This window comes from Onychostoma macrolepis, chromosome 01 (genome assembly GCF_012432095.1).
Source record: "Onychostoma macrolepis isolate SWU-2019 chromosome 01, ASM1243209v1, whole genome shotgun sequence".
Lineage (NCBI taxonomy): Eukaryota > Metazoa > Chordata > Actinopteri > Cypriniformes > Cyprinidae > Onychostoma > Onychostoma macrolepis.
In genome coordinates this window covers 29646082-29671723 of record NC_081155.1, presented here as the reverse complement: position 1 = coordinate 29671723, position 25642 = coordinate 29646082, and the positions used below count along the sequence as shown (strand labels likewise).

The 25642-nt window shown below is 35.5% G+C and overlaps 1 protein-coding gene across 1 annotated transcript; it reads right to left on the bottom strand.

The window, feature by feature from the left end:
- Positions 1 to 226: 226 nt before the first annotated feature.
- cxxc4 (CXXC finger 4) lies at positions 227 to 25642 on the bottom strand. Its single transcript, XM_058785260.1, has 3 exons — positions 25423 to 25642; positions 23037 to 23975; positions 227 to 1272 (listed from the first exon to the last, which is right to left on the bottom strand). Exons 2-3 carry the CDS (start codon positions 23859 to 23861, stop codon positions 1228 to 1230), a joined length of 870 nt encoding a protein of 289 aa, XP_058641243.1. The 5' UTR covers positions 23862 to 23975; positions 25423 to 25642; the 3' UTR covers positions 227 to 1227.

Sequence of the window (25642 nt, the reverse complement as noted above, 5' to 3'; positions counted from 1 at the left end):
TTTCTTCACGTATTTTCTTCCTGCTTTTTTATCCCTAGTGATAGTTTGCATTACAATTACAGAGAGACATGAAATGTATGCTTGCATTAGGATAAGGGAAAGACAAGACACATATATACAAATTATGACATTTAACTGCACATGTTTGATTAAAAATGTCACCATTTCCTGGCATCAAATTACATTTCTCACACTTTATTTATTTATTTTTTGTTTCCTTTATTATTTGAACACGTAAAAGCATCACAACAACAATATACAAATTTTTAGTTATCTTTAAAACAAAAACACATTTACACATGCAACATTAGGGTAAAGACAATGAGCAACTTATTGGATAATTCATTTTGGAATGTGTAGTTTACTGTGTTGTGAGAATTAAAAATGCATGTCACAAATCTTACTGTGATGTTCACGAAAGTTCTTTACTGGTTCTCTACCTACCTTTGGGCAGCTTTTTAAACAGATTCAACCAAAACTAAATGGAATGCAATTGAACTTTGAGAGACTATACAAACAACCTTAAATCACCTTCTCTCAGTGTTACCAGACTTTTAAAAGTGCATCATGGCAACAAGAAAATGTGCCCTGCACTGCAATATGCCACACAAAATCAACACAGCTGAAAAGAAAGAAACTTACTGGCTTTTGTTTAGTGTTCGTACACAGCGTGTCAATTACAAAACATCACATTAATAGTGGAGGTCACAACGTGTCCTCTCGGATTTGTTGGTTTAAGTGAAAAGAGGTATTCTTAAGATCATTCCATAGAAAGCTTGGAATATGATGGCAGAGAACAATTACCTTTATGATTATTGCATCAGATCTAAAAATATGTGTTGTGTTTTAAAGAGAGTTCTCTCTTTTAAAGAGAGATCTCATTGGCCATTAGTCCATTGGTTGACATTATTTTCTTTTGTTTGTAATGATTGTCTACTCAGTTCTTTACAAGAATGGCTGCAATTTGCACAGCCAAGACACTAAAACACATTGACAGACACTGAAAAATATACATTATGATGCTGCCAAAAGTACAATAATAATTACACAGGAAATAAAATTACAAAGGTTTTTTTTTTTTTTTTTTTTTTGAATATTTGTATTTAGCTTGTCCCACCCTCTCTCATGCTCTGTTATCCACAGTCTGGGCTTTTTGGGTCCTTGTAGCCCTGCAAGTTCTTTTTGTGGTAAGTCTGTGGTATCTGTGATGTCACTTGTTTCAGAGTCCTAAAAGAACCATCGAAATGCTTCCCCGTTGTTTACTGGCGTTCTCTGTTGAAAACACAAAAGTAATGTATAGAGAATCAGCATTACAAATTTTGTAACATTTTACAATAAAGTTAGTTAACGTTAATTAATGCATTCTTAAAGCAAGTAGTTCAATCTATTGCTACATTTATTCAAATCATTACCAGAAAGTGAATTTAGAATAATTATTGCCAATTTAGTACAATCTGTACATCTCATAATGGTTTTGTCCTGATGTCCATGTTTGAATAACTGCACAGTTAATTACACCTAAGCTAGTTTTGTGTGATTGTGTGTGTGTGTGTGTCTGTGTGTGTGTGAAAGCTGTGAAGAAAAAACATTAAAATAGTTGAGCCAGTGGTCTAGGATAATGAACACACAAGCCTAAAGCTTAAAGCAATGGAGCATTCTATAGATTTAAATCTGCAAAAAAATGTATAATGTAAGGTATAATGTAATGTGAAGGGAACCTTTTTTTTTTTCAAACAGCAATTATTCATCTCTGCAAGTTATTTGAAAGGTGTTCAAGACCAAATATGGTATAGGTTTTATTGATGGACACTTTTATAGTGGTTCATATTAAATGAGCATTCATAAGATCATTCAGTGCAAGGACACTTATTATCCAGCAAGCAAGTGGTGAGACATGACCAAATGTGACAACAAAAGGTAAGAGCTGTTTCATTCAACAAATGCTTAGTTTCAACTCATCACAACATATTGCTTGCTTAAAGCATTTATGAGCATGTCATTCTTTCCATTCGGATGTGCATGGACCTCAACATTTAGGCCTACTGCAACATACTATAAAGGATAACAAACTAAAAATATCTTAAGCATAAGATGAGTTATGAATAATGTCATGCGATGCCATGTGTCACCACATGACACATAATATAAATAAAATTATTAAACAGTAAAATAATCTACACATTTTATTGATGCCACATTGCACTGCTGGTAAATCGAGTACTGCATCTATCACTGAAGACATTACAGAATTATTATGCAGAGACTCCACACTTTCCTCAAAAATGCTTACATTCACACTCAACATTCATGTTCGTACTCGACGTTTGCATGCAATGCAAAGAAAGAAACAAATAATAATTTACTCTGCAATTATTTAAGTCTTTGCTGCACCATCTTAATAGCAAATGACATTTGAACTTGTGACCTGTTACTCTTACTGCAATAAAGACACTCCTAGACCAACACAAAACACATTCTCTGAAAAGGCTGAGCACCCTTACTCTGGGAAAAAAAAAGAAAAAAAAAAGAAATCTAGACCTAAATTTAAGATTTATTTATTTAAATTTCATACAAAATTTCCATCCATTTGGATTACATAGTTTTAATATAAACTAATAAACTTAATGTGATGCATATTTGTCAGATTTCTGTAATAGTACTAATAAACTGAATGTGTTTTAAATATATAATAACCAGGTTTATATTTTTATAAATCCTATTTGTTTCTACTATGCCATTATTATTATTATTTTTTTTGCTTGTTTCATTCATATAACTGACAAATGTGCAACATATTAGGTTTGTTATTGTTAAACCTGTGTGCTTGACACTATTAAATTTAGGCCTAATTAATTTTTTTTTTTCTTGAATGTAACCTCAAGGGACCAATCAGACAATTAGGGGAAATATCTGTTTTTCATGTTGAACAGTGAAAAAGAATTTTCATGAATGTTCAGAATCATGAGGGGGTAAAGTGTGCAGGAGGATGATATCTTCAGTAAATAAAAACATGAATGACTGAATGTAAAGAGCAGGAGAGGAACAGCAAGAGCCATGGACAAAAGGATTGATTTGCATAGAGTGACTCTCTTCTCACATATATTTTGGATAACTGCCAACCACAGAAAACTAATCCCAGTGTTGAGATTTTTGGGGAAAAAAAAGAGCCCTTTTCTTTTGAATGAGAAACAGTCTAGAGAAAAACACCGAAATAAGTTGTGGCTTAGAGAAAAAAAATGTTTCTCTAAATCCATGTATTTTCCCCCATTGATCAGTCCCCGGTGGAAATGTGGCTCGCTATAGACAGTAATGACCCTGATGTGCGTGGCCGGCATGTCTGCGTTTTGTTAAGTCTCGCACTATCGATCTGGTTGAGGCTTCCTGAGTGCTGCTCAAATTCACTTCCAGCCGTCTCTCCTCGCCTCACTGCTGTGACCAGGCACAAAGAGAGCTCAATTAGCACAGCTCGACGACGGCTCTCTCCCGCCTGCGCACTCCATCAAAATCACTCCATCAAACCACCCAGAGAGAGGGGGGAGGGAATAGGAGATAGAGGGGGTAGTGATACGACAGGAAGATGCAAGTAACTTTGAGGTTTTATTTCCAATCAAAAGATGCTAGGACAAATGTTCAGCTGGCCAACAGGGCATACATATTAGCCTGCAGTCAATGCTTTTTAATACGTGGAAAATCATTTTTAAAACATCCTGGACCACAAAAACAGTCATAAGGGTCATTTTTTTTATATATATAATTGAGATGTTTATAATACATAAGCTGAATACATAAGCTTTCTGCTGATGTATGGTTTGTTAGGATCGGACACTATTTGGCCGAGATGCAACTATTTGAAAATCTGGAATCTTGAGGGTGTAAAAAAATGAAAATATTGAGAAAATCACCTTTAAAGCTGTCCAAATTAAGTTCTTAGCAATGCATATTACTAATCAAAAATTAAGTTTCGATATATTTATGGTAGGAAATGCACAAAATATCTTAATGGAACATGATCTTAACTCAATATCCTAATGATTTTTGGCATAAAAGAAAAATCGATAATTTTGACCCATACAGTGTATTGTTGGCTATTGCTACAAATATATCCCAGTGACTTAAGACTGGTTTTGTGGTCCAGGGTCACATGTGTCCTCAAGGTTTCCAGCATATCAGAGACCACATTGCTGTCGGGTAATATTACTGTTTTTTTTTGTTTTTTTTTTGTTTTTTTAAATCGTTCCAGAATCAGATAATGTAAGAAACTGTAAAATATTAAAATAATATATTGTTTTGCTAGCCATATCCAACATTTTCTCATAAGTATTCATATGTTTTTTTTCCCTGTAAAATGTGGTTCTACCAAATGAACATTTACATACATTTGCATACACACTGAAATACCATATTGATATAAAGTAGAGAAAACCCTGTATCTAAAATGTACATGCAGTTTTATAGATGAGGAAATGTTTATGAATCTTATTTAATATATGAATATTGATCTCACTTTATATTCGGTGGCCTTAACTACAATGTACTTACATTTAAAGGAATCAATTGGTACAATGCACTTATTATTTACACATATGTACTTATACTTCAAAAATTACCTGCATGTAATGCATGCAGCAAAAGTGGTTTGCAATACAATATGAACACAATAAGTACATTGTACTTATTTAATGATGTAAGTACATAGTAGTTAGGATGCCTGATATAAAGTGGGACCTGAATATTTAATTAATTTAATTAATCAGTTGATTTTGTTGCAATGAGATTGAATTTTTTTCAGTTGCATTTATTAGTTGGCTAATTTGATAACATTTCACACTGTTCTGTGTCACTTCTGATGCTGACTTGTTTTAAAGGATTACATAATTTCAACAAGACTATACTTTAAAATCCTAAAATGAGAAAATGTCTGTAACGGTTTAACCATTATTTAGTGTAATACTTATTATTATTATTATTATTATTATTTTTTATTTTTTTTGCTGTAGAATACAGCAGTTTTCTGAACATGCTGAATTAAATCAGTCTTTATTTAAATTCAAGCCTTCATTCAGTGTTCTCTATCTGCAACCCCATAGCAACCATAACCACAAAAATCCTGCACTAAAATATATATTTTTTAAAAACTGTAAAAATCTAACTACCTAAATATATTTATGATATAAAGGATTTGTAAATATTTTACATTTCTATATTTATAAATACGTAATTCTGCTTACATTTAGATGTCTCCAGCATGTCCATATTGTAGGTTTCAATATCTACCCAAACATACAAAATGTTGCAAAGGAATACCTATGTATAATTGCTAATTATTTTCATTAATTAATTATTTCATATTTTTTAATAAAACCAGACAGTTATCTCAATTATTATTTACATAATTATTAATTATTTGTATCTGACAAAATGTTCAAATCAGTGCACCCCCCCTCCCACCTAATGCCCTCAAACAATCAACATGAATGTATTTATGTGATTGAGATGTACTGAATAAAGAATACAGTCTTATGTCCTGTTCACAAAGAAAGACAAGTCAAAGCCAAAATCAGGCAGACTGAATGAAAGAGAGTTGTGGATGTGGTGGGGGTCCTAACAGCCATTGACACTGATTGGGGATGGCAGGTGCAGTTAATGACAGGGGCTGTACATGTCCTGCTCTGATTGAGGTGAGGGAGAGTAGAAGGAAAGAGAAGAGTGATGAGGTTGGAAGAGTGCTGACTCATAATCAAACCCTAATCAAATGCCTAATGCCTAATCAAACACACACACACACACACACACACACACACATACGTATATACTGTACATATACAGTGCATATATATATATATATATATATATATATATATATGAAGAGTTCAGATGCAAAAGCCTCTAAGTACGTCTGACGTTTTTCTTTAAAATTAGCATTTCGTTCTGGCTACTATGTATAGGTTTCTGTGTAAGTACTGGTACTTCTGAATGGGTTGGATTAAGCGCATTTGAAGTGAAAGTACTTGATGAACACATACTATGTGTGGAAAGCATTCACTCAGTATCGTTATCTCATTTTTGACCAAGATGGCTTTTAGAGGCTTTTGCATTGGAACTCTTCATATATATATATATATATATATATGAATATACACACACAAATACATACATTCGCACTCAAAGACATGGACATACTGTTTCACACACATATATGCACACAGACTCTTTCTCTGTCTCACACACACACACAGACACACGCACATCATATTCAATCCCATCCTTTCTCCCCACCCCCAGAAGCCCTGATATGGTGATTCGTAGAGGCCACAGATAAACCACTCAAGACCATGAGGATGATAATGGCAGATGCTGCAGAGACTCAAATTCAATCAGCACTGGGCTGTCAACGTAGATGAGTTTAAGAACGAAACACACTCGCTGACACACGTTAAAGACACATCAACTGAAATAAGCCAAATACAGCCATGAATTTAAGGAATGGTTAACCAAAAAAAAAGAAAAGAAAAAAAAAATTATGGATTATGTCATCATTTCTTCATGTTGTTTCAAACTTGTATGACTTGTATGACTATTAACAAAGCAAATGATATTTAAAAAAAAAAAAAAAAATCAGTGTTTTTTTGTATGGACAAAAAAGCACAAAAAAAATATTTTTGTGTGTTCCACGAAAAACCATTATAATCATATGTGCTTCGACCTAAATTTATGGCCATGGCCATTCTATACTGTGAATTGTCAAAGTACGATTTTTAGATTTAAGAGACAGTTTAAGAGACAATGAAGAAAACTTAGGGAGAATAAAAATTATGAAGAATTTAAAGGCATTGTGTGAATAATATGTAATCATGTAATTCATAAAAAAGTAACTGTAATCTGATCATGAGCATTTTAAAATTTTATATAATCTAATTACAAGCATTTCATTTTTGGAATCTGTTTACATAATCCAGATTACATGTAATCAATTAGTACCCAGCACATAATATGTTTATGTAAAAAATATGTTGAGATGTCCTCTACATTGCTAGAAAGTTTTCTTTTAAAAAAAGAAGGGTAAAATTTAAGAAACAGAAAGCTGACAGGAAAAAAGAACGAGAGGGTTTGGGTTCAGTGACAGTGGCTGAGACCCTCATCTCTTCACGATATGAATACCAGTCCAGGCAGTGTGCTGATGTGCTCCAGAACGCTCATTATAACGCACAGCCCATACGTTGCCCTGACATATCCATTATTTATTAACGTATGGACTGGGAACCAGGCCACCATTCATGACTGCAATCCTTTGGAGGCAATTCTGACAGGTTCTTTCAGAAATAAATAAATAATCCTTCACTTCTCTCTTCCTTCATGGCTTATGCTCCCAACACAAGAATAGCTCATATCCTCAGACTGTTTCTACCGCTGAACCTGTAAACATATTTCACATGCGTTCACTGCTCAACCTAAAAACATAAGAACTAAGACAGACCGTTATATCGGTAATCCGATTAATATGTCTCATAATTTAAATGAAATATCATGCATAATAAACGTTCATTTAATTTCAGAAAATTTGTGTACATATCACATGCAATCATTGAGTGAGAGGTGCATTATGACCAAAACCTTGTATAATGGTATGAGTATTTTTTTTTTTAAATTATGGTAATAATATACGATGCCACAGTTCGTTTTTCTGATGGGGGCAGACAGCAGGATAAAACAAAACAAAACAAACAACAAAAAAAAACAATCCAAAATGCAAATAATAAAATGCTACTGACCATATAATTGTGTTTTGTGCTTAGCTACCATTACAAAATAAATCTGATCTAAATCAACTTTTAAAGAACTATCAACTTAAAAGCACCTTCCATATCTTTGCATGCATTCATACTGAAAATGATTTAGGTACTTTTAAAAACCATATGATAATGCTTATTCTTAGAAAACAATCCAATGAAATTAAATATCTTACAAATTGGATTACTTTCTGCTTGAATTTGACTGATGAAATCCAAAAGACAAGTTCACTGAAAACCAATGATTGGATGAGTTCAAAACAAAAGACTCAAACACCTAAGCTAATGTTATAAATGGATGCTTCCATCTGTAATTCAAGTTTTCATTGGCTGCATTTTAAACCATTGTAAAATAGCCAATACACACATAGTACACACATATGAGCACATCAATTGAATTATATTTTAATGCAGCAAACTGCAATGTTGCTAAGCAGATGTAAACATTTCAACTTAGCTTTGCACTACATATTTTAAAAACAGGTTATATGGGTTAATTGTTTAGGATATGTCTCGCACTTATTTTTGTATCTTCTGTTTATTTTGTATTTATCTATCTATCTATCTATCTATCTATCTATTATTAAAGGGGTCATATGATGTGATTTCAAGTTTTGCTTTCTCTTTCGAGTGTTGCAAGCTGTTCATGCATAGATAAGATCCCTGAAGTTGCAAAGACTAAGGTCTCAAAACCAAAGAGATATTCATTATAAAAGTCCACGCCCCCCTAAAACGGCTCATTGAAACACGCCCCCACATGTCTACGTCACGATGTGGAAATATTTGCGTAAGGTGTGGTTTCAGTAACCACAGTAGTGTCGATGCAGCATTGTCAGGGAGAAGCTGTGTGTTTCTAAGCGAAAGAAAAAAACCTTTATTTGGCCTTCCGAAAGCAGATGCATTTAGGAATCATTAAGATTACTTGCAACAGAACAGCAACGCATTTTATGGATGGCAGTTTCCTGAACCTAGGAGAGGAGGTAATTCTGACTTTGCCATGACAATCTGGAGCGTCGTGTGTGTGTGTGTTTATGTGCGCTTGTGTGTGTGTGTGTGTGTGTGTGTGTGAGAGAGAGAGAGAGAGAGACAGGGTCACATCACAGCTGAGTGTACAGCCCGTCAGAAATCGCCTTAATCGCGGCTTGTTTGCAATCACATACGAGCATTATCACTGTGGACATTATTAACTGTCTTTACTTTAATTTTGAAAGCTGAAGCTTGCGATTATGGAAAGGTGCGTTACATTTCCGACACGGCTTGTGGTGTTCGGCCAATCACAATGCACTGTGCCAATTAGCCAATCAGAGCAGACTGTGCTTGTCGGAAGGAGGGACTTTGTAGAAAAACGAAGCGTTTGAGAGAGGTGTGGCATAGAGGACCTACAATAATGTACAGTATTTGAAAAATAATGTGTTTTTTTTTACATTAAAGCATGTCAACATATTCTGTTACACCAAATACACAAAATAATGATCTTTAAAAAAGCATCATATGACCCCTTTAATATCTTTTATTCCTTTTCTGCAATGTAGCTATTTTGTATATTCCTGTTAGTAGGAATATACAATTTATGGCACGTTCTGTCATGAATCTCTAGATGGTGCAGATTGATGGGTAAATAATGCAAATTGATTATATTTACAGCATTAATCTACTTGGCATAAGATGATTGGTTCACGTTGCATACGCAGCCAATTAGCTTACTGCTTTACATTTAAATTGCTGTTTAGCATTTACTAGAGCAGTTCGCAGTGCGCATTCAGAGTTCCTCTGAAACCCTCCATCTTCCCCAGCTCCACCTGCACAGGTCTGCTCTGGGTTGTTTTATATGCTATTTGTGCAGCAGCAATATGTCTTACTAACTCACAACACCTTATCGGTGTATGTATAGAGTGGGGGAACTATGATGTCACTTTGTATGCGTATCGGCTGTTAGCATGAAACTGGTTCCCTTGACAAAAACCCAATAGGATTTTTCCATAGGCTTTTAGATAATCGCAAAAAATAAGCTCTGTGTTCAATCATAGTTCATGAAACTTACACGTTTTGTCCAACAAGATAATCTTCACAAAATAATATAACTTTGACGCCTTTGAAGCCTAAATAAAAGCGCCAGAACTAAAAAGCTAAACTAAAACTGAAATGAGACATTAGTAATAAATAGTATAGTGAATAAATGAAATAATCTTAACTAAAGGACATTTGAAAGCACGCATTTCTGTACATTTTGAAATAAGGTGCATTAAAAGTCAATAAATCCTTGATTAATATGAACATTTTAATTAAAAATGTCTCCACGTACTATTCAATAAAATTCTAGTGCATTTAATCTATTAAATAACAGCAGAGTGAGTGAGTTTTGGGATATGGTAAGATTAAACTTAAGTACCACATTTCAGCTATAATTTTTTTAGGGTGGTTACACAAAATGTTATTTTATCCTTGCTTTTAGGAAATCCTCAATCTATATGCTTTCTAACAGCTTCATGCGGCCATAAACATTTAATTTTAACGTGGCTTTAAGCACTATGCATCATTAAAATTTCACTTTCACCATGTAAAGCCGGCAAATGTGGTGTTTACATGAAATAATCGTAATATGAGTTTACCTTATGGTGCGAACCAGAGTCTCCGTGTCAGTAGGAAAGCGATAAAACGAGCATCTTCCGCCCGAAAACTTGTGTTGCATTTCGGGTCAAAGCAAAAAAACATTGTCGAACAACAACTATTCATTGGTTATTCTACAATTAATTGTATTACAAATTATACTACAATTGGAAAATACTGCAAAATGATAAACTCTTCGGCATGATGACGCTGAATGTCTCCGACAGCGACTGTAGTCCCATTTAGCAACGTGCTCGCAACCATCTTTTTAAAGACACATACCAGTTTAAAAAAATCATGAGTGGGGTTTAACTGGTGTGTTTTATGTCGTAGAATAAAACGTGAAAGTATCTTGAGCCTGTGTGAACCACGGACCTTATTTAAGGAATATAACCAAAATCCCATTAAAAAAACCCATTGACTCTGGGACGATGGAACCGGAAGTGCTAAAATGTGAACTCGCTTCCGGGTTTTTGCCTACAAAGTGACATCATAGTTCCCCCACTCTATTGGCAGTAGAAAGTTCCTGTATTTGCAGCAGCAGCAGCACTAATCTACAACAACAGCAATAACCAACAGCAGCAGCATAGCAGATCTATTCCACCAAGATCAAATACATTAATATTGTCATATCCATTACCATGGTAAAAGCTTCTGAGAGTTGTCATGATAGAAATATATTTTCACCAATGTGATAGTGATTTATTAACATTTATTAATATAATATAATATTAGAATATTAACTGATGCAGACTGATATACACTGATATACAGCAACACCCTCTGCCCCTCTTTGTATGATCATTACATAGCCAACTTTTCTGCTGAAGCCACGCGCTAAATTTCAATATATCCATCTCATTTTATCTCATCGGCTCATCAACAGTCTAGAAACTCTGATACTATTTGCTGGATAATGCTGAACATTTACAAGTTAAATCAAAATTCCTAAATTACCAATTTAGGATTGATTCAGTTTATATAGAGTTACATGTTTTCAAGTGGATGAATATTTTGGCGAGGCACAACCTCATATGCCCATACAGATAAGTATGGCTGGTTGTCTTACTGTCAGTCTTCATCTTAAAAACAGTACAAATGTTCATCAATTTCTTGGCAATGACAAAAAAGCTAGTCTTTTTAAATGAGTCAATTCTAGCAAGTAACTCTGAAGAACAGAAGATGACAGAATCACAAAAAGAGAGGAAAATACAAAAGATTCAAGCATTTTAGGATTGTGAGGGCTAGCAAAAATACAGGCAGAAAAAAAAAATAAAAGTTTCTCTGGTGCAGTCAGCCCAAACTGATGTGTTATATATTGCCTGTCACTCTATTCTGCGGGAATATTGGGGCGTTGCCGAGCTCAAACCTGGAAGGTACAGCAATCCATCACCAACATTCACGGAAGGAGATCTCATCTCAGTGTTGGTAGCCAATATCCCAGCCGCTTCAACGGCATATAATAGGGAGCCAGTTCAAGGCTGTTACAAACACACCGCTCATCTATGCCATCCACATTCTGCAGTTGATTGCTTTAGCCTTACATCAAAACACCTTCACACAACCAGAATGAATGATTAAAAATACAGGCAATCATGTTTGAAAACATTGATTTCAAGATATATATAATTTTAAAATTATTTAAATAAAATTATTATTTTACAATTATTTAAGGATCTCACAGTTTGTTGTTGCCTATGTGAATTAGCTAATCATATCAGTATTTAATATATGAAATATATAATGCATATCTTTACAGCAGTTATTTGCAGGGGGTTTTTTTTATTTTATTTTTTTAGAGAAATTCTGTGTAAACCTTTGATGATGCAATTATCTAGAACACAGTAGATATGATTTGACAGATTCTGCACAGCAGTTATAATGGACTAATATTTGCAAAGCTATGACTAGCTAAAAAGCATGACTGTTTTCATTTTATTTTTCTGCGTAAAGTTGATTTGCTGCAATGACAATGTAATGCCTATTATTTAAACAGCTTTGCAAATCAAATAATATGGACATTTCGAAAGAAAATGTATGCAGGTGCTTTTTTATTATTTTTTTCTTCTTTTAAATATTCCAAAAATCAGCCCTGTTCACTTCCATTGTGTTTTATTTTTTATTTATTTAGTTAGTTTGTTTGTTTTGAAGAGAGCCCAGAGCTTGACACAGAGAAAGCACACCTACAGTATGTCTGTGATAACTGTCAAGTACTAGGAATATTTTGTAGAAATATTTAGTGGAATTCCCAAAGGAAATCTGTTACTTGAACAACTGTGTCTTATTTACATACTGTTTGGTGTCTGAGTTTATCACATTCATCAGACCACAGAGCAATGATAGAAAAGTACCTGTTTAATATAAAGCATCTTTTCAGGACAGAGAAAGAGAATGAAATATTGAGAAGAAATGTGTGAAGAGAGCAGTTATGAGATGTAATATCCATGCCATCTTCTGAGTATACATTTGACCTTGTAAGAAAAGTAAATATCTAGAATACCATAAAGTACATCTGGAAGTCTCGGCTATTTTTCCATGTGTTCTGCATGTTCTGCATGTTGAGCTGTGGTGCTTATGGTGGTAACACAAGTTCAAATCTGGCTTGTGTCATTTTTAAGCTCACCTCCTTATCATCATTCTGTCTATGCTCCTCTTATTAAAAGTGTTAATATAAAATACAACACTTATGATGAACTGGCTGTCTAGGCTGTTTCCTTGCTTATGATGAGATGCTTTGATAAGCTTTAGCATTTCTGTGACACCACATAAGACAAGTTGTTAATAAAATCAAATTTGGACCGGCCATCCATACTGTTTTTTGGATAGATTTTAGCATTTCTTGGACCTCACATAAGACAAGTGGTCAGTAAAATAAAATAATAAAACCCTTTTGCATGATAAAGTAGCACCACATAATTAAGAATGAAATAAAAACACATAGATATTTTCAACATCTTCCCGACAAAATTTCAAAGGTGTTGAATGATGAATACATATCCATTATAATTTTAAACTGCTCAGTATTCAGAGTCTGTCAACACAGTCTAGAGAACACCATCCAGCTTTCTCTAAGAGCACTTCTAAGATATCATTATTGCTCAGACAACAACCCCATAAACAGTGGTAAAACAGGAAAGGCCAGCGAGATGCAGGGAAATAAGGCTGATGTCACTGTTAGCTGTTGATCTACATCAAGAAAATGAAGAATGGTAGAAAAAGAAAAATTCATTTTTAGGAGGAGGCGGAGAAACACAAGTAGAAAAGGTACAAGAGCGGATGGTGAAAGAGTGAGAGGAAGACAGTGGCAGCAGGGTGCTTTCTAAGGGCTCTCAGGGGACATTTTGTGGAAAGCTTCCCTCCCTGTGGCGGCCCGCAGGCCTTTAAAGAATGGCAGCGGGACGTCAGTCACTGGCGTCGGCTCAGGAGTGTGAGTGAGTGCAGCATAGTGATGAGCCATGTGGGTGTATCGGTGCGAGGGCTAAGCGATCTGAACAGATTGCCTGTTCTCTGAAATGTTAAATCAAAATGCAAAACAGGAGTTGACCGGCCTTCCTCTCTAAACAGATTCACCAGCATATGTGTGGGAGCGTGGACAGCTTCTCAGGGAGCACTAATATTTTAAGGTAATTAAACTGAACCTCCCACTGACTGTGAAGCCCTCGGTCTGTCTGTTTGCAATGCCAGTTATTTTAGCCATCTTCAGGACTGAAGAACAGGTCTGTACTATTTTCTAAGTAGAAAAATTCTCTCAAAGATAAGCCAGTTCTGTATTTCAGTTCTTATTTCAGTTCTACTTACTCATCAATCATAATTCAGATTCTAAAATATATTCTAAGATACCAAATTTGCTTGGTAAAGATAATCCATCATTTTAAGCAGAAATAGCTACATATTTAGAAATGAAAACTGTCTGTAACACCAGGTGTGCACTGTGATGCTGTTCTTTATGATTGGTGATTGTCAGACTGCAAAAAAACTAAGTAAATAAAACTTAGAAAAGAGATGCTGGGTACAAGCAAAGTATGAATGTGCACATGTGAAAATCTTTTTTTTTTATAGTCAATGTATGGAAAAGAGCAGTGAGAACAATCTTAAACATTTCCTTCAGGGAAAACGTCATGCATGTTGGCAATGTCAGGAGGCTACTGATCACAGAATTTCCATTCTGGAGTGATCTAATACTTTAATATTTGTTAAATTACAGACTTCAATATATCTCCAACCAAACGTCCTCATCTAGAGGGAGCAGTCATTTCTCCCTAACAGAGTTATTCAAGCTTAGACAAATTACATGTTGGTCATTAATGGATAGTCATCTTCCAGTCATACCAAAGATCCTGTGATTAGCATATACTGTACCTTTAAACTATTGAAAGGTGAAACGCTGACTTAAAGTGCCCCATTATGCTTTTCGAATATTATCTTTCACGCATTGTGTAATACAGCTGCTTGTGAATTTAAAAGGTCTGCAAAGTTTTAAAGATCAAAGTGCACAGTAAATAAAGTTATAGTCTCACAAACGAAAGACTCTGAACTCGCGAAACGAGTCATCTGTAATTCCAGTCTCTCTTCCATAACTTATCTACATAGCTTATCCATTAAAGACGGGACCCACTTTCTCCTCTGAATCACAACTTGTAGGGATTATTAATTATTGGTGTATATATTTTCTATCAAGTGTTCAAAATATGTAGCTTTGTGTTTTATATTGTGTACACACCCAGTACACAAGCTGTAGGTCTGCATCTAACCGGCCAACTCACGTTAATACTGTCTTACTGAAACAGTTAAGCTTTTTTTGAGTTTATTGATGGACATACACTTGTTAATGCTGATGTTGAGGAAACACATTTACAACATCTCATAATGTAAGACACAGTAATTAAAAACTTATCACTGAGAAATGTCCTGCTCAAGTCGTGCTTGCAATGGAGACTCCGGTTGATCAACTAATTCTTTTAAAGTTTCATCATTGGACTCAGGCTCAAATTGATATGCTAAAATCAATGTCATCATTACTTTAGTTACAGTGTTCACAATCACTGAGGATTGACAGCCTCCGGAGCTGAAATATGGTAATGGGTGTTTCGTTGCAGAAACACAATGCAAGCGGTAAACAAATCACAACAGACTGGGCCATCTGACCAATCAGAGCAGACTAGGATCATGGAAAGGACAGTTTTAGAGAGACTGAGTCTTTGAACAAACTGTTTTAGACTCTTTGAGAAATTAGGTGATCTGCATTTTTTTGGCCTTGGATGCATGAAAACCTAATAAAACAAAATATGAAAAAAAAAGGTTCTGTAATTAGTGTTCTGAAACATAGTGTAATGTATGTCTCAAATCACAGAAATCAATACCACAGTTAAAAAACAACAAACACGGATTCTAATTTTTTACTAAATTCACTACAGAGCTAAAGAACTCACATGCTAAAGAGGTGCAATGTTAATTACAATAAAATAATCTGTCACTTTTTCCAGACCTAAAAATAGGTACAGGATTACAATTATACATTCATTGGCCACTTTATTAGGAACACCTTGCTAGTACTGGGTTGAACCCCCTTTTGCCTTCAGAAATGACTTCTTTGCATTCTTTGTGGCATAGATTTAACAAGGTGCTGGAAACATTCCTCAGAGATTTTGGTCTATATTGTCCTGATAGCATCACGCAATTGATGCAGATTCTTTGGCTGCGCATCCATCATGTGAATCTCCCATTCCACCACATCCCAATGATGCTCTGTTAGATTGAGATCTGGTGATTGTGGAGGCTATTTGGGTATAGTCAAGTCAAGTCACCTTTATTTATATAGCGCTTTTAACAATACAGATTGTGTCAAAGCAGCTTTACAGTATCAAATAGGAAAATAGTGTTTCGGTAAACTCTATGTAAATGTTGTAAATGTTTAAAAAAAACAGTTTGAGATAGTTTAAGCTTTGCTAGAAGCAGCCATCACAAGATGGTTACACTGTGGTCATAAATAAATGGACATGGTTAGCAACAATACTCAGGTAGGCTGAGGCATTTAAATGAGATGCTCAGTTGGTACAATTGGTACTGTACTGTTCTTAGCAGCACCAACGACAACCATCCAATGTTTAAAGTCCTCTCTTCACCGCTCTAATGCTGGGCTTGAACTTCAGCAGACCGTCTTTGCTACATGTCTAAAGTTGCTGCCATTTGATTGACCCATTAGATATCTGCATTAACGAGCAGTTTAACAGCCATACCCAATAAAACAGTGTCCGGTGATTGTATGTAGCAGTACTTTTTCCCCATGGAAAAATGGCAGGATTTCAAGTGCTGAGCATGAAGACAAGACAGCCGCAGCCATCACACCACAAAATGTGTCTGTCAAAGACATAGCAACACAGAACCATACACCAAAAAAATGGGAAAGCTGTTGAGGCAGCCATACTCTGCATCATGATCCACTAACAACGTACGAGAATTTGTTGGGGCTGAATCCAAGAATGTCAATTTAATTGATGTGTGTTTTAAGACACAAGGAAAAAACATAGACAATGATGTGCTAAGAAGCCATAATTCATTACAAAATTGACAAGGATTTATTTTATGGTCTGAGGAGAAGTTGTAAAGAAAATGTGGCTCGAAAAACAGCAGCAATACATAGTTTAAACAAACAAACAAACAAAAAAATGTATAACAGAAACATTAAGGACACTGTAACATCCTTTATAACAACATTGTACCATTCAATGCCATCTTGCACAATCAGCATGTGCAATCAGCTAAAACCTCATACCGTATTAACAGACACTCAGAAATGAAAATTAAACTTTCTTTCCATGCTTTCTTTGTATCATCACAACACAAAGAGAGAATTACACTTTTTCTTCACCTGAGCTCATCAGACAAAAAGAAACAAAACATAAACAAACAGCCAATGGTTAACGAGCAGACTCCATGCATCCACACCAGTAGATGTCAGTATATACCACTGGGACAAATAAGAGTTAGCAAACACGGTCTCCAATCAAAACTGATGTTTTGTAGCTTTTAGTATAAATATGTTAACCTTAAGCTAATCTATAAATTAGAGTGCTCCAAAACAATGACAAAATTTGCATATAGAAGATTTTAACAACGGACCATTATTCAAAAGTGTTACCCGATTTATGATTTAAAATTTTACAGTCTCTCTCAACCACCAATATGGATGGACAATTTTAATGACATCATACTTCATCAGCCTCTCATAAAATTTTCAGTGCTTCTCAGAGCCAATCATCTGTACGAGACCACACAACTTATCCAACCCTTTTGAATTCTACACATACTACACAGAATGCTGTATTTTAAAGTGCTATAGGGGAGTTCTTTGAAATGCCCCACCTTGACTTCTTATTTCAATTGGAAATATGTCAAAGCATTGAGGAAAAAAAAAAAAAAAAAGCCAAACCACTTTACTGGAACTTTAAGTCAATAAAATGTTTTGATTTGACAAATGCAAAATCAGCTGCAGTTGTTGTAAATATTGGTATAGGGATCATTAGCCTTTAAGTCTTTTATTAGTCTTTTAGTTTGTCCCTACTGTTCATTCCCAAATCAATTCGGCAAAGTTCAAGTCATTTGACAATATTACTGTCTTCCATGCTTTAGTGTGCTGGACATTGTGTGTTTAAAATAATGTAAATGACTTGGACTTTATACTGACACCTATTTGTGTAGATTCAGCATGAAGCAAAGACAAGGGTTTTAAGAATGAGATAAAACCCCATATCCACATGAGTATGTGTAACGCATAATTAATTTATTATGCAGAAACAATGACCTATAATACATATGTTATGTAAATAAAATAAGTAATATCAAATGCAAAATGCAACTTTATCATTACAAATCTGTAATTACAAATATTTTTAAATACATGACATACAAGTTTTATTCTATTAAGAATAAATATTCTATTCTATTTTATTCTATAAGTATTCTGATTATATATAAATATAAATAAACATAAACGCATAAAAGTAAATTCAGTAGTATGCTTTATATTTCAAAGACAATTGGATAATTATGAAATGACATATAAATATGTACTTAAGTCCTATACTTAAGTGGCCAAAAAAGCCACAAAAGTTCTTAAAAGCTGATTGCATCTAATATATATTTATATTATAATACATTTTTTATTTAATTACAATTAAGATGCATTTGAGTGTCTGAAAACATTACATTCAGTTTGCACATTCTTTTAAATTAAATTATTTCCACAATAAGTACTATTTTTAAAAGTATGATAAAGTGTACAAGGGTTTATGAGCCTTGATCTCATTTGACATAATTTTTTTACGTTTGACGTAATTTCTTTCTTTCTTTCTTTTTTTAAATTTATTTATTTTTTATGTATCTTTAACAGAATCTGCAAATGTTGCTGAAATGTGGTACAAAATGTCTGCAATATTTTTTATGGCCTGTAAATACTAAGACCCCTTCTGCGTTGACTTTCTTCACGTATTTTCAAACAGGTCACTGCAATGATGGGGAACCATTTAACTTCTCATCCAGAGCTAGCCATCAATTATTTACAGTCACCTGTTTAAAATTTAAGTGCCACACATTAGCGTTCGCAGCACCTACACTTTCACCCTGACCATCCTCCACTGATCCACCACCCCTCCCCATCCTAGAAAACGGCCGCTGATAATGAGTTGCTTTCGCCACTGAACTGGAGATGTTAAATCAAGCCAGGTCAGAGGAGACAGCAGGCGTCATGGGTAAGGGCACAGGCCAGGCATGTCTGATTACATTTCAGTCTTAATTGGTAGCACAACAAAAAACAATAAATTCAGCAACAAAGTTGTAGCACACTGTGCAGAGCGATGGGATTTTTTTTTTAAACTTGAATTTGTAAGCATTAAAAAGAGAAGAGAAAATATATTAAAAAAAGTGATTCACCCAAAAATAAAAATTCTGTCATTATTTACTTACCCTCGTGTCATCCCAAACCTGACATTGACTTTCAAAGATAAAAAAAATTACATTTATCAAGATATTGATATGTTGCAAAGAAGAAAGTCACACAGGTTTACAGTGTGCGTAAATCATGAATCATTTTTGGGTGAACTATCCCTTTAAATTTTATCCTGTTCCTCACACAAAGCTACAGTATGATGCTGGTTCAGAAGACATAAACAGTGAGCTTATACTGCCCTATAGTAGAAGTCATATAGCCTTTACGGTGATTTGTTTTTTGTAATATTAGGAGCTTGTAATTTACTGTAAATATGGTATATATGGTTTTGAACGAAGTGTGTGAATAAGTTATGACATAATTTTTAAGTGCACTATTATTTTAATTTATCCTGGCAAACTTTTTGTCAGATAATCAGTCTTTTACAGGCAAAAACAGCCCTATTCATGGAACAAACAAAATACTTTGTCTTACACTTAATTTCCCCAAGCAAAAATTCAATAATTTATTCTCATAATCATTGAGCAATCACTAAATCATGAAATATATCTTTGTGCATTATCATAAAAAACAATTCATTTCACACCAAAAAACAACCACTTTCCAATATAGATCCTGGCTTATGCACACAGCCTTTGATCAACATCTTTAAAAAAAAAAAAACTTCCAAAAAAGAACCCAAGCTCAAACTGTCTGACTAACCTGGAGCATTACTGGACCCAAAGCAAGCTCAGGAAACGTTAGGAAAGATAAGATGACTCTGCTAGACTAATCCATTCTGGTGTCTGAGAGAGAAAGAAAGAGAGAGAGAGAGAGAGAGAGAGAACAGCGGAGCAGTGACACAGGGTAATCCTCCGGGGTCTTGCATTAGCGCGCTAAATTAAAGGCGGTATTAGATTAAATTGGCTCTCCGATTTCAGGGGTGTAAGTAAAATTCTAATTTGCATTTTCCACTGCCGCTTAAGATATAATTAGTTCAGGGTGATTCCCAGGTGCAAAACACTGACAGCAACATCCAGCTGCTTACTGGGAGTTTATCATTTGTTAGCAGCAAAAGGTGCAATCAGCTGGGTCTACATACATGTGTGTGTTTGTCTGTGTGTGTGAATCAGTGTGTGTTTGTGTGTTGTGTATCCAGACTTATAGTTGGAAGCAAGTCAATAATAAACTGAAAAAAGGGTATATTTTGGTCTGTATGTGTCCGCAAATGCCTGTGTAAAGGCACATGGTTCTTCTACACTGGTCATTACACGTTGGCTCAATATAAATTAATAAAGGCTGTGTGTGGGCTGAGGATGCTAATCAGTCTTACAGCAAACTCAGTAGAGCTAAATATTATTACAATGTATAACAGCTGTTTTCTATTTTAATATATTTTAAAAAGTAACTTATTACTGTGATGACAAAGCTGAGTTTTCAGCAGTCATTATTCCAGTCTTCAGTGTCACATGATCCTTCAGACATTATTCGAATATGCTGATTTGGTGTTCAAGTAAATTTTCTTTAATCAACAGCCACCTCACCGGACACAATATCTGAAGTAAACCTTATATGAGATTACTATTAGCCCTCCTGCAGCGTTGTACCATCCTAGATCAATAAATACCCAATTGCTTCATTTCTGTACCACTTTATCTACCAAAAAAAAAAAAGAAACATGTTCATTAAAACTTTCACCAATGGAGTTTATGCTAAAGAATTCAAAACGGCATTCTACAGAGAAGAAGAGTATTTCACAATCTCAAAATGAGGATTTATTAAATAAATTAATTAATTAATAGTTCCAAACTGGGTAACACTTTATTTTAGGGTCTCTTAACTAGTTGCTTATTAGCATGCATATTACTAAAATATTAGCCATTTATTAGTACTAATAAAGCACATATTAATGCCTTATTCTACATGACTTTATTCTACATCCATAATCCTACCCAACACCTAAACTTAACAACTACCTTACTAACTATTAATAAGCAGAAAATTAGGAATTTATTGAAGGAAAAGTTGTAGTTAATGGTGAATAAGCATTCCCTATTCTAAAGTGTTGCCCCAAACTGCCATAATGTCCTAAAATAAAATTAATTCATGATTCAACTTTAGGTGAAGTATGTTACATCTGTTTCAAAAGCAGCAACAAATGGAATAGCACAAAAAAAACACACTGTTTTCAAACAGGTTTCCAAACCAGACCACTTCCCCCATCTGCCATTGGTCACCCAAACTGATGGGATTTTGAAAGGCTCTGAAGGTTCTGAAAGTGCCACAACTTATAGCACTGCTTATGCTATTATGAGAAATCAACCTATAATAGCTTACATATTGTCCATGTATATTAAGTTGGAATAGTTAAAAGTATTTTAAAATAAAATAAAAAATTCCACACCCCACCTATCACACATGACAATCACATCAACAATGCCAAGTCAGTGTTCAGAACCTTGGCCTGCACATTCTTGGAGAAGTAATGAGAAGGAAGTAGAACAACATAAACTACCAGCTGCTACAACACCAAACACATGCAACAAACAACAGTCACACTCAACCTTAACCTTCACACAAGTCAACAGATTTTCGAAAACAGTATTAACAAGTATTCAAATATATTTAGATAATTTTCCATGCACTCAATCAGCAGGTGTAGAATTTACCCATTGTGAAAATATGCTTTAGGCCCTATTTACAACTGGCTTTTCATATGCATTTCCTGTAACCACTGATTGTGATTGCAGTTCGTTGAAGGGAAGGTCAGTGCATGTTGATGTCAGACACACAAGACAATGTGCAATTTTCAAACCTTTGTTTTGGTGCATTGATTACATATTAGATGAGTAGGTAGTCATGTTGCTCGAGATGCATTAAGACACATTAGCATTTACACTATGAATGCCAAGTGCTTTTTATTGTCCTTTTGTGTAATTTGTAAAATGTGTGCGTTGTAACCTGTTTACACTTGTATATTGTGCTGTTCAAATCACATCACCCAAAACGGATGTTCACACCATGTGTAAACAGAGCCTTTGTTAGCGGAACTAAATTCTCCTGTTTCTAGAAATATGTCCTATATTTGTCCACTCTCCTTCAAGCATACACACACAAACACTTCCAAATTGGTATTTTTTAGACACATTATTGTCTTTCCTTTATGTGGTTCATTTATTCAAAAATAATAAAAATGCTTTCGATTGTTTTTCCTATTTCCTTTTCAGTGTGTAAGGATATTAGGATGAGAATCTAGACGTTCCACGTCCCAAGTGTGATAGAAGAACAGCAGCAGGAATTTTCCTATTGCTCCCATTGTGGGAGAGATCGACTAGCCTCGTCAGGAGACAGTTTCTATAATTGGTTAAAATGACCAAGTGCAGAGAAGGATGGCTCTCTGCTGAAAACCATTTCCCAGCTCAGCTTGGAGCAGAGCCAAGCCCTGGGTTGTTCGGATGCGTTCCAGCCCCAGCCTGACTGGCAGCAATTAGGGGTGTCTGAGCCAAGCTCAGCTTGCGCTCCGCACAAACACCCCTAATTACTGCCAATTAGGCTAGGCGGGTAGGCAGATTTGAGAAGCTGGGGGGATGTTCAGGCATGGGTGGGCATGGAAACAATTTTCAAGGGCTTAGAAACGTGACTAGAAGGAAAGGTTAATGCTTTTGAGTGCACGGAGGGAGAGAGGGAGGGGGAGTGTGGTGTCTGAGCCATCGTCTCACCTCTAGTGATGAGCCAGGCTTCTTTTTTAGCTCCTCGCATTTCCGAAACTTGCAGATCTGGTGGCCCGTCTTACGGTTCCGACAACTGCTGCACACTCCACAGTTGATTAGCCTCCTGCAGGGCGCGCAGACCCCACACCTTTTCCTTTTCTTTTTCGCTGGGTTTCCGCTGGATGCGGAGGAATTATTCTGTGGGCAGTCTGCCAGATTGGCAATTTGAAACGCACTGTCTGTAACGGCTGCTGAGGCTGCGGGGGAGTGAAGGGCTGTCATGACGATGACCCCGGGAGGTAATGAGATGCCCCCTAAAGCCGGAATAGCGGAAAAAGTTCCAACACGTTCCGGGAGATTCATTATCTCTGCTTCAGCAGCACCGCATTTCAGCTTGTTCATGCATTCTCCTGCTAAAGGTCTGCAGTGTTCAGGGGATAAGCTAGAGAGGAAATTATTATTTGCCATTTGCAGCGTCTCTGGCGGCACGCCAGGTTTCCCCGGCCTTTGGGAGTCGTTTCTATGCATGCTGGTCCTATTAGGGTTTATTGCTGCTGATTTCCTTCCCCAGAGCATGCCGTTATCACAGTTCCAAGGGGACACGCCGATTCTGGCGCTGGGAAAAATTGGTGTCGTTATGCGGGCAATCTTAGCGGTCTGTGGAAATGCCCCATTGGTTTTGTAAAAGTTTGCAAACGACCTGTACCTTTCCATTTCGGCATTGTAATCCAACAGCTGGCTTAATCCACCGTCCTGAAGATTATCCTTTTGCAAGAGTGACACGTCGGTGCTCTGGCCGCTTTCAATGCAAAGTGCATTGTTAAGATTAGACATGACTGCTAAGTTTCAAGTGCTCACAAGAAAAATTCAGGGGAGGGTGGCAGTTGTTTTTTGTCAAGGTGAAGCTTGTTAGACACAACACGTTACCATCCTGGTTTATCCTTTCCACTAAAACAAGAGAACAACAATTACGGATACAAGTGACAAACATTTCCTGTGCATCATCTGACACTTCCAAGTTACTCAACTATAGTGAAAGGTTTTTACTTCACAAGTCAAAATTGTCAATTTCTTTTTTTTCTCTCCTGATTGCTTTTAGTTATAAAATTGGGATTCTAATCTCGTGATTTACCATTGTAGCTACTTTTATTTGGCATAACCATAGGAAACAGGCATAATCATACGTGAAAGACATATAATCGCACCACCAAGATCGATATATATATATATATATATATATATATATATATATATTGTCAGTACACTGACTTCCCAGAAAGAAATGGTAAAATTAGATAATTATTTAATATTTACTATATTATTTATATTATGGGACCAATACTTGGAAAATAAAAGTAGCATCATAATAGAAACAAAACATTCATGCACATTTAACATAAGTTTTTTGTTTGTTTGTTTGTTTGTTTTGCTTTTTGTAATAGCTATCTCAAATATAAGGAAAATCAAACTCGAATTTTCAAAAAATAAAATTAATTAATTAATTAAAAAAACTTTTGATCATGCATCAAGCGCAAAGTTCTTACGAAAAATGTCGAAAAATAAAGCACATTGTCAAGATTCACCCAATGATACAAGGATACTTTGTGAGGCTCACTTCAACCAAGTCCCAGACCTTGAAGTGTGTGGGGGGATCCATTTCCGATCTCCCAGTCTGGCTGGGTTTTGTTGCCACAGATAAAAGCCTATTAGACACATCTTCCTCTACTTGCATTACCTTTCACTAGACTCTCTCACTGACTGTCTGTGATACACTGCAAGACGACTACAGCAATTCAAAGCTCCGTTAACATCTGGTTCTGAATTTAATTGTACATTTCCACCTGAGAGACAAATACTGAATAACCATTCATATCTAAGGACCCTGTCATTAATCACCTGAGACCTCACATCAAGCCAGTAATGTTTTTATTAAGTTTCTTAAAGAGGCTCATGCTGCTTTATAACTTCCTAATTAAAGGCAAACAGAACAAAACTGAGTAAAAAAAGATCACAAGACTCACAAGAAGTTTTCTATTCTGAGAAATAATGTACAATGAATGCTACTGATGATGTAAATCATTATTATTATCATCGCTGTTGTTTGTTTTATTTTTCTGTTCACGAGTAAAAGGTGCTTTTAAACCGCTGATTTTCAAGCTGTAAACAAAGTTCAGAGAATAAGAAATATCCGATACTCAGAGGAGACTCAAAGAGGTCGAGAGTAGACAAGTGTGCCGTCGATTACAGCCCGAGACATTCAGATCAAATTGCATAATGGAATTTAATCACTCTGGCGCCTTCAAAACCACCCGAAATAAATAATAAAACAGTGGACATTCAGAAAGCATGCGCCACTATCGCTAAGCGAGAAAAAAAATGAAAGAGCATCACCTACCAGACAATCCAGACACTAGAGCAGCACATTACTGCGATGAATACACAATAAACACACGCCGAGTGATCACTACAAAAACACCATCTTTACGCACAAAACGCCATTCTTCATGCGAAGAAAAGTAGAAGAAAAGGTATATGTTTGTGATGGCGTCCGGGTTGAGCCTGTTGTCCGTGGAGCGATGACTGGAGGTGAGGTGTCTCCTGTCGCTGTGTGTGGC

Bases quoted from the DNA above. Each gene is read 5' to 3' on its own strand.
- cxxc4 (XM_058785260.1), bottom strand. From the start codon at position 23,861: ATGTCTAATCTTAACAATGCACTTTGCATTGAAAGCGGCCAGAGCACC. The intron at 1,273-23,036 runs GTGAGACGATGG...TGTTTTCAACAG, and splicing joins AGCCTGGCTCATCACTAGAG to AGAACGCCAGTAAACAACGG.